The 10,380-nt window shown below is 39.1% G+C and overlaps 2 protein-coding genes across 2 annotated transcripts; one reads left to right on the top strand and one right to left on the bottom strand.

Annotated features, from left to right (window-relative positions):
- Positions 1 to 3,896: 3,896 nt before the first annotated feature.
- Positions 3,897 to 5,651, top strand: LOC306977905 (myelin-associated glycoprotein-like; the record flags this gene model as incomplete). Its single annotated transcript, XM_079576344.1, has 6 exons — positions 3,897 to 4,047; positions 4,389 to 4,691; positions 4,761 to 5,021; positions 5,103 to 5,187; positions 5,350 to 5,389; positions 5,483 to 5,651. The coding sequence occupies 6 exons, from the start codon at positions 3,897 to 3,899 to the stop codon at positions 5,537 to 5,539; spliced, it is 897 nt and encodes a 298-aa protein (XP_079432470.1). The 3' UTR covers positions 5,540 to 5,651.
- Positions 5,652 to 6,896: 1,245 nt separating this feature from the next.
- On the bottom strand, positions 6,897 to 10,151 carry fen1 (flap structure-specific endonuclease 1). Its single transcript, XM_079576185.1, has 11 exons — positions 10,038 to 10,151; positions 9,801 to 9,903; positions 9,606 to 9,708; positions 9,468 to 9,531; positions 9,247 to 9,356; positions 9,022 to 9,158; positions 8,424 to 8,490; positions 8,211 to 8,342; positions 7,991 to 8,142; positions 7,667 to 7,781; positions 6,897 to 7,144 (listed from the first exon to the last, which is right to left on the bottom strand). Exons 1-11 carry the CDS (start codon positions 10,117 to 10,119, stop codon positions 7,064 to 7,066), a joined length of 1,146 nt encoding a protein of 381 aa, XP_079432311.1. The 5' UTR covers positions 10,120 to 10,151; the 3' UTR covers positions 6,897 to 7,063.
- Between the last annotated feature and the right edge of the window lie 229 nt (positions 10,152 to 10,380).

Consider the following 10,380-nt stretch of genomic DNA (forward strand, 5'->3'; position numbering starts at 1 on the left):
GGGCGGTGCGAATATGCCTTTATGCACAAAGCACCAAGTTGTGGGCCCTGTAGGAACAAAGCATCCTTATTCACCTCACCATTTATAACCCACATTTCTGTAGAGTGAGTAACCGTGAGTAACTAAGCATTTTGAGAGCTTATAACAAATTAGTCTCATTGTAAAGACTTTTAAACCTAAAACGCCAAATTGATCATAAATAATCCCAGACCAATGACTTCATAATCCAGTCTCTTCTGTCTGCATTTCAACACAGTCTGGGAGCCTTTAGACGGTGTCGTAATCCCACGTAATCTTTCAGTCTGTACCAATAATTATGGATAAAATAGAATTCACAGTTTACACGACACATGCTACATGTGAGTCTTTGTGAATAATCCTTAACACTGTGTACAGAGTGATAATGAACCACACATTTGGAAGATGCAAATCACTGTGGGTGCAATAATGAAGACGCAGTTATCTCTTTATAAAATCCTCTCAGTAGTGCCATTTCTGATCTTTCAATTTACCCAGACAATCGTTCAATCTCCCATTTTATAAAGATAAAATGAACAAGGAAAAAAACTGTCCATAATAATGTCCAGGCACCTGTCTATGATCTGCATTACGCCAAACACTTTGCACTACAACCTTGTATGAAAAGCGCTCTATAAATGATGAAATCTGTTAAAATAATATAAAACCGAGACCAATTTTGGTAAGCTATAGGCTAAATAAAGTAAATAAATAAATAAAAAACTCAACTTACACAGCAGCGTCCGCTTCAGTCTCAGCCCAAAGGGGAACTGCAACTTGAAAGTGGATCACCAGGTACAGTATATGAGAGAAACGCAAATAGGCTTCCAAATATGACAGTGTTTTTTATTGTGGGCTTGTATGGTTTACATGGTATACGCAGATAATAACTCATAAAGTATCCTATTGTCTATTTTGTGGTTCTTCCCTACAATAAAGTTAACAATAGGACACAAAAACCCAAAAGGCTGTGTATGACTGTTACATCTGAGGTCTTAACATGAAGACTAAACATCCAAAACTAAGAGTGAAATAGGATCAAATTAATCCAAAAGTGCAGAAGATTTGGAGAACCATTCAAAACAGAGGGACAGTGAGAGACACAATGCCGTGAATCTGGATTCTTAACCTTTGTGATACAACAAAGGGGCCAGCGGTTGCACCTGGGGCCCATTCACATAATATAATGTAGTAAAAGCAGTTCTTTAGGGTAAAAAGTCACTGTTGTCTATCATCTGAATGTACAATCTTTATATTGAAGCAAAGTGCAAAGCGTATGGGCCTGGAGCTATTTACTTTTTTTTCTTTTAGACGCTCTGGTGTTATTGTGGGAGACAACAAAGCAACAACAACAAACAGTCGTCAACAGTAGTCAAAGAGTCTACATTTCGGACTGTTATAGACTTATGCCCATTATTTAAGTCATTTATGGGTGTCTCTTTATAGTTATAAAATATCAAATGAGAAGCGCCACTCTTAGGAAGTGGGAGTGTGGAGCTATTTACTGCGAGGCCTCCATTATTTGACTTAACATTTTGGATAAATACTGTTTTCTGCATTTAGAAAGATGGATGGGCTCAGAAAGAGTGAAGAAAATCCTATTCCACGTCATACAGGGGATTCACTGTATATAACTTTCTACTGTATTTGTTGTGTTTGTTTTGAATCCCCTTCCCTTTGTATTTGTATTTGTATATATATATATATATATATATATATATATTTCCATCCTCTGTCCCCAACCGGACCAGGCCTGGCTCCACACTATACACCACTCACTCAGCAAAGCAGCCATCAGTCATCAAACATCTATTCTGCACATACACACACTCCTATACAGCCCACCCACCCACCCACCCACCCACAAACCCCTTCACATTACTTTTTCATTGTGGCCCTCGGAGACTAAAAGTTGGGGCACCCCTGGTCTAGATGTTGAGACCTCAAATGCAACAGTCATACACAGCCTTTTTGGGTTTTATGTCCTACTGTTAATTTTATTGTAGGGAATAGAACCATAAAATAGACAGTAGGATACATTGTGAATTCTTATCTACATTACAAGCCCACAATAAAAAAAAAACCCACATGTGTCATATTAAGAAGCCTATTTGCATTTATCTCATGGTAATCCACATTCAAGTTACAGTTACACTTTGGGCTGAGGCTGACGCGGACGCTGCTGTGTAAGTTGAGTTTTTTTATATTTTATTTAGCCTATAACTTATCAAAATTGGTCTCGATTTTATGTTTAAACTGATATCAATCAAAACGTTATTAACAGAGCACTTTTCATACAAGGTTGTAGTGCAAAGTGTTGGGACTAATGCAGATCATAGACAGGTGCCCGGACATTATTACGGAAGACTGAACAGTTTTTTTTTCCTTGTTCATTTTATCTTTTTGAAATGGGAGATTGAACGATTGTCTGGGTAAATTGGAAGATCAGAAATGGCACTACTGAGTTTTACATTTTACAACTATACCAGTACTTTTTAAATGTTATCCCTTTATTTTTTACAATTAGTTTTGTGGTTAATGCCATGCTGATCACTCTGTACACATTGTTAAGGATAAAAAATATGTTCTGTGACTGGCAACAACAAAAATGGCTATAACATGTGCACATTATCAAAGACTCACATGTGGATTCTATTTTGTATATTATTATGTGTTGAAATGCAGACAGAAGAGACTGGATTATGAAGCTGTTGGTCTGGGATTATTTATGATCAATTTGGCGTTGTAGGTTTAAAAGTCTTTACAATGAAACTAATTTATTATAAGCTCTCGAAATGCTGATTTACTCATGGTTACTCGCTCGAAATGTGTGTTATAAATTCTCTCCTCCAACGACTACATGATTTACTGTTTTCTACATTTGCTCCAATTTCCACAGATTGGATTGCTCTCCTAAATTCAGTGTAACTCTTCTCTCTTAATTTACAAGAGCTCAATGTAACGATGTAAAGCTTCAACAAATTTTCATTAATCCAAGGTACATGTCTGTAATTAAAAAGTACAACAGATGAAAACTTGTATCAAAAATCAGAATTAACCTGATTTCTAGGTGGGTCCATTAACCGAGTTTTTATGTGACATTCTTGGAGCCAAAATCCATCACAACACAAGCTCATGTTTGTCACAACTGTGAGGTTTGATGAGTCTGTGAGATGGATAGTTGTTCATGACCAGTTGCTTTTATCAGGTAAACAGAGGTTTAGGGCCGTCTCTCCAAGAGGAAGCTGCTGTTTATTACTCTCAAATACACAAACACACGCAAAAGCTGTGAGGACTTGTTCTGGTTGCCAGTCTCCACCATCACCAGTAAAGTGATTGGTTGTTTTTCTTACAGATCTGGGACATCATGGCACCTGGAAATCTGGTTTATCAAATAATATTAGTTTTGGTGCTTTGTTCAGGTGAGCATTGTATTGTATTGTACTGACTCTTTTCTGTTGTGTCTTTAATTTCCACAAAGAACTCATGGGCGGCAAAAGAAAAGCAAGATTCTTGTTATATTGATTCAGATAAATAACGAGTCAAAACTATCATTACTTTATCTAAGTTATGAGTCTATGAAAAACAAAAATACTACGTAAAACAACTATGTTTATCTCTATCTATGGAGAAATGCATTTGTATGTTTTTCAGATGATGCAGTGGGCTGGCCCTGGCCCTGTAAAGAAGATGTGACTATCAAAACACCGACTCCAATGGAAGCTCTGAGTGGATCCTGTCTGAATATACCGTGCACATATACACGCATAACAATAGACCCTACACAATCCTTCACTGGCATTTGGTCTAAAAACACTCCTGCACATGATCAATATGCAGCTAATGTGATTTCTGTCAGTGGCAACAAGTCTCACCCCATGAACATCACTGGGAACCTGATGAACAGAGACTGCACCACAACGTTCCATGATTTAACCCAGCGCTATGAGGACAAGTATTACTTCAGAATAGAGAACGGACTTAATAAAGGAACAGCTGCTTGTTCGTATCTTGAGATAAGAGTCAGAGGTAAGGCACATTTATTCTGTTTTGAAGTAAATTAATGCTTGAAACAATATTAATATATTGACCTTTTAGTATTTTTTCCAACGTAAGCTTGATTTTATTTTGTGTGAACATTTCACATTCAGCTACAGCAAAGGACTGGAGTGAATGTTGTCATTACTTCTCATTCATCACTTTACAGCTGGTTTCAAAGGTTCACGATAAAGGGTATTTTGGAAACATAGACTCACAAGAGCCTTACATTTTACCCATATTGATTGAAAACATATATATGTACACGGCTATTCATTTCATTACAGGTGTTTTTGATTTGGTGTAAAACCTTGTGAGATTCTCTTTCACAGATTCTCCCTGGAGCCCTTCAATGAAAGTCTCTGGTGAACAGACTGAGGCAGAGGTGGTGACGATAACCTGCTCCGCTGTCACTCCCTGTCCCCACGCCGCTCCTCAGCTCACATGGAACCTCCACCAAGGCACTTCTGGCATCACAGAGACCAACCCAGACGGGACCATTATCACTAAAATCAAAGTGAGCATCACTCTGACTGACTCCCATGATGGACTCATGATCAAATGCTCTGCTGTGTATCCAGTGAGTTTAGGAGTCGACAAAATGTCAGACAGCAACATCACTCTCAGTGTCACATGTGAGTGAACCACTGGAGCCAGTCTGTTGTGTTGATGCCACTGCTCTAACGCTGCCTGTGTTTCCTCAGATGGTCCTAAAGACACCTCAGTGCGGGTCAGTCCGTCCGGGACACTGTCCACAGGTCAGTCAGTGACACTGTGCTGCTCCAGCAGAGCCAAGCCTCCCGTCCAGAACTTCACCTGGTTCAGAAACAGCTCACAGGGACCAGTCTCTGTCAGTGAAGGAGACACTTATAACTTCAACTTCACTGAAGACGGAGACTTTTACTGTGTGGCCTCAAACGCACTCGGGAATGGAACATCTCCCGTCATCCATCTGAGTGTAACAGGTATAACCACTCCCTTAAACAAGGTGAGGAAACATATAAAGTTAGTCACTAGTTCATTTGGTGTTTATTATTTCACAATAGTGGGAAACAACCATGTGCCGTGGGAGGCCATTCTTGGAGCAGTTATCGGAGTCCTGGCCGTCGTCTTCCTGGCTGTGTCTGTGTGGTGAGAAACCTTAACTATAACAAACTGAACGGAAGCACTTGTGCAATTAATATCTATTAGGAATTTAAATTTGTCCCATTTTATTGTCATGTATCATAATTTATTCCACATTTCAACATATGAGCAAAGGGTCAAATCATGTTCATGTGCTTTTTCTTCCAGGTATTTCAAAACAAAACGTCAGATTCGAAAAGACAAACCGGTGAGCTGTGCACTTCTATACGAGAATGTTTTAGGGCAGAATGGAAATGACAAATGCTTATTAATATGATCTTTTTTTAATCTTGTTTTGCAGCAAGCAGAGGTTGTACAACGAGAAGAAGAAAACAACCATTATGAAAACCTACCCTAAAGAGGCTTCTAATCATGAAGAGAAAGAGGAGACAGTTTACTCCCAGGTCCAACTGTCCCAGGCAAAACCTGCAGAAGACACTGTACATCATGGAGGAATTGACTTCCCTATATCTAACAACAATTGCGTGAGGGTTATATTTACTGAAAATTATACAATTTGGATCATGTCATGTTGCATCTGACACCTCTGCTTTGCAACACCTACACTTAAGTTGTAAATATCAGTGTAATGCTCTGTGTCAATAATGTTCAAAGTCTTGTTGATCTCCTCAGACACTGGATTGTGTTTTGTTTCAAACCAGTCTCTGGCGCTGACTGCTCTCATTTCCATTTATTCTTAAAAAAAACACACACTTCAGTCTCTCCTGATTCTAGTACTTAATTTGATCCTCCGTTTGTTCCGGCAAACATTTTGGCCTGTTCCCCGAATCCATCACATCAGACAAAAAGTGTTCCTGAAACTACTAATTCACAAATTAAGCACTGATTCCTATTATTTAGATCTATGCTCACAGCCTTTTTCCATTTGTTTTCAAAAGAGCACAACCGACCTGCACTCTGCTGCCATCTGCTGGTCTGATCTGCTCAGTAAAATCCATTTCTATATAATCTGCACTGGATATTTTCTACTTTGAAGGCGTAATATCTTTTATCCTTTTTTGTTTGGTTTTGCATTGGTGACAAATTCAATGTTTTTATTTCAGTGTGTTAATTATGATGAACATTTTGGTATTGTACAATTTGTAATACTTAAAACTTAAATAAAAATTACATTAAAAAAACCTACATACATTTACTTAAAATATGAAAGAGGTTTTTTTTCTGTTTAAATCTGGACAGCTGAAGGTGAGTTTGTAGTGATTCTTTATTACAAGCCTTGTAAAAGGTTGGCCCGGGATAAGCTGATGCAAATGGAAGGAATGGATGGGGAAGAGCAGTGTTAAAGTCAGGTCCATAAATATTGGAATATCAACTCAAATCTAACCTTTTGGCTCTATAATCCTCCACAAAAGATTTGAAATGAAACAACCAAAATGTGCTTAAACTGCAGACTTCCAGCTTTAATTTGAGGCCATTTACATCCAACTCAGATGAACGGTGTAGGAGTTATGTGTGTCTCCCACTTTTTAAGGAGAAAGTAATGGGACAAAGTAACAATTATAAATCAAATTTTTTCCTTTTTAATATTTGATTGCAAATCATTTGCAGTCAAGTACAGCCTGAAGTCTCGAAGGCTGTGCTTGGCGCCGGGCTAGGTCCCTTAAAAAGTGGGAGGCACACACATCAACGGTTGTAATTGCTACACCGTCATCACTTAAGGCAGCTTTAAGGTTTGGACAAGACAACAGAGGCAATTTAAATCCGAAATCGTTTTATTTCATAACAGAAAAAAGAGATTAAAACTACTATACATAATGTTATCATCACAAGCAAGTGAATAATATAATGTAATATCAAGCAGACCCTAAAGCTTTTTACATTTATTTATTTTGATAAATGTGACCCAAAACTGCATTACAATTTATTTTCCTTTTCTAAATTTCCCGGGGGTACCACTGGCCGTCTTCAGCTTCTTTTTGGCAGGTGCTTTAGTTTCCGACTCCTAAACAAAAACAGGAGTCAATTCTGATTGCCAAACTCGAGTCTTCACATTGAGTAGTGAGATGTTAAAATGAATTTTCAGACAAAAGATTAGTTACTTTAGATACTTAATAATAAATAATAGCACCATTATCTGATTATGAAACTTGAACAAGGAGGCAAATATTTGTCACCTTGTTCGTTTACAATGATTAGTGGGTATACAGTAATTGTCTTCATTTGATTTCAGCTAATCACCAAAAAAACAATCCGTCTTTTCCTACATCCATGTAGTGACCCAATGGCTGTATGGCCGGTTACCATGGCACCTTTACTTTCTATCACAGTGGCTTCTACAACCATCAATTGCTTTGTAGATTTTCTAGTGAGAGGGTCCTTGAAAACCACAAGAAACCCTAAAATTCTGCCTGGAACGTTGTAGAAGCCACTGTGATAGAAAGTAAAAGACGCCATGCTCCATTCTGCACTGTTAAAAAACCTGTGCAATAAAACACCTTTAAGTAAACATGATTAACCTGATTACCTTTCGTTTTGAGGAGAGTGATCCAGTGACTGTGAAGAAAGAGTCCAGTCTCCCTTGGGTGCTGCCCTGTCTGCTCTTCATAATCTTCTTGAAGCCATTGCGCATTCTGTCCTCACTGTAAACAATTAGGTTTGTATTAGAACTGTTATTATGCAACAAGTACAAATACATATCCCTCCTTTGACCCATACCCATGTTTATTGTTCAATTACTTGTGCAGCATCTTAAAATACTGATGTGACCCGTTCTAAACCCATTTATTCAGGTAAAATCATTAAGCAATAAAAGCTTTTCAAAAACAATACGTTCTAATTCATGACTGACCTGAACTGTTTCTCGGCACACATGAACTGGATGAGCCCCGCTTCGTCTGGTTCGGTCCACTTCAGATCCACTGTTGAACAATCCACCACTTCCGGCTCCAGAAACAAGTTCCTGGCCTCCCTGTAAAGCCAGTCCTCTGGAGCTGGGTGTTTCTGTTTGATATCGGAAAGACAAACATTAACACCATTGAAACGATTACCTCTGTAATACAAGGGCTTACACTGGAATCTATGTTATCCAGGATCTCCTCGATGCTGCCGTGAGTTTTGATCAGGTCAATGGCTCTTTTTGGACCGATCCCTTTGATGGTCCCACAATAGTCACAGCCAAGGAGAATACACAAGTCTATAAACTGCGGAGGGAGGGATAAAGAGAGCATTATTTAACATAACAATACTTAAGTCACACGGCAAAGATTGATGAGGAGACTTACCTGCTCATTTGTAAGACCAATGTCCTGAAGAATGCGACTAAACTGAAACTCTTGAATAGGTAATTTCCTAAAACAATGAAAACATGTTATAATAATAATAATTAACATGTTACAATCCAGTTAAAGGAACAGGCCACCATTTTTACATACTGAGATATGTTCTTGCTTGAGCTTAGACGAGTTGATGTGTACCTGTGTAAGATGTTATTAGCATTTGGCCTCTCCCAATGTATTACTATAGCTCCAAACGAGGGTGAAGTTGGAAGCTACCACGTGCTTCCACAGGCACGCACAAAGACCAGACACGTTCACATCAACTTGTCTAAGCTCAGGTAAGAATATATAACAGTATGGCAGAACTGTGTGCCCTCAGTCACGCAACAAGACCAAAGATGTTGTTATCATTTGGCCTCTCCCAGTATATTCCTATAGCTCCAAACGGGGTGTAGTTAGAAGCAACCAACTCTTCCACAGGCACGCACAAAAACCATACAGGTACGCATCAACTCGTCTAAGCTCAGGCAAGAACATATCTCAGTGTGTAAAAACGGTGGCCTGTTCCTGCTACATTAAATCCAAACATTCTAGCATTCATTACTTTGCTTCGCTGGCCGTGAGGTGCCTCAACATGACGTTTGTGCCAAAGGTGAGTCCATCCATATCTTCCGTCGCTGTTGCAAAAACCTTTCCAGCCTTGACCAGCGCTGCACAGCTGGCCTCAGCTTCACAGGGAGCCTAAGCATGCAGAAAAATAAGATGGATCACACAACCAATAAAGAGGCTTTCTTTTCAGAAATCAATTACACAAAACCTTTGTTCTAACCTCGACGTAAGGCACTCCCATCAGGGTTAGCAGCTGCTTGCACTCGTCATTGTGTTGCTTGGTGACTTTTACTAAACGTTTGGTGAACTTGTCGATGTTCTCTTGTTCCCCTGCATCACAAGCATAGACACATAAGTACAAGTGAATACAAGCTGGACAATTGTTTTAAAGTAGGCTCCCCAAGGAATTGTTGACAACATATTGCATCAAACTTATTTTACCCATCTCCTGTGCTTGTGCCAGCAGCTTCTCAGCCTCAGCCCTCCTCTCGCCTCTCTTCTCCAGCTGTGGACAAATGTTAAGGCGTCGTTATTAAAACCCGGTGCAAACTAAGTTACTTTAAAATATTTAAAACAAACCTCCTGGGACTTAAGTTGGGGGGGCTTGCCATCAAACACATACACAGGTTTTATCCCATGTTCAAGCATTCGTATGGTTCGGTAAAACATTCCCATCAGGTGACTGGAGAGAACAGCAAAGAGAGTTACCATACAAAAATGCCTTTCAATACTATATAGTGAATGATGCGTCTTGACAATTCAGAAAAAACTCACCTTGTTGTCTCTCCATCCTCATTTTGCAGCACGTTACCATCCTGTCGCACAGCAATCAGAAACTGGTAGATGCACATAGAAGCATCGATAGCTATTTTCCTGCCTGTAGACAACAGATGACATTAGGTAAGATCAGAAAGTAGCAGAAGTAGTAGACAATCGTGGCATAAACAGACTCCAAAAAACTGTAAACAAAAGTCTTCTATTTATAATGAAAGATACAAAGAGCAGCGTTACCAAAATAGTTCTTGATGTCCTGTTCTTTGATGGCACCAGGCGCCTGATCAGCTATGAGTTTAGCAAGTCCATGTATTCCCATCGTGTTAGGTTATGGACTCCTTGGATAAAAACCTAAAACGCAAACCAATTTCATGTCAGTTTCTAGACAAGACTTTGCAGAAAGAAATAAAACAACAAAACTGTTCAGCCATTGAATGATGCAGCATGACAAAAATGCGCCGATGACAAAAGGTTGAGAGCAAGTAGTTTCCAAAGGCTACAAACAAGCTAACATTGCGGGAAACGGGACGATGCTATGTTGACATCTCCAGACAACTCAACAAACTAGGGGGATAAGATA

The sequence above is a fragment of the Gobius niger genome (assembly GCF_951799975.1).
Source record: "Gobius niger genome assembly, chromosome: 18".
Classification (NCBI taxonomy): Eukaryota; Metazoa; Chordata; class Actinopteri; order Gobiiformes; family Gobiidae; genus Gobius; species Gobius niger.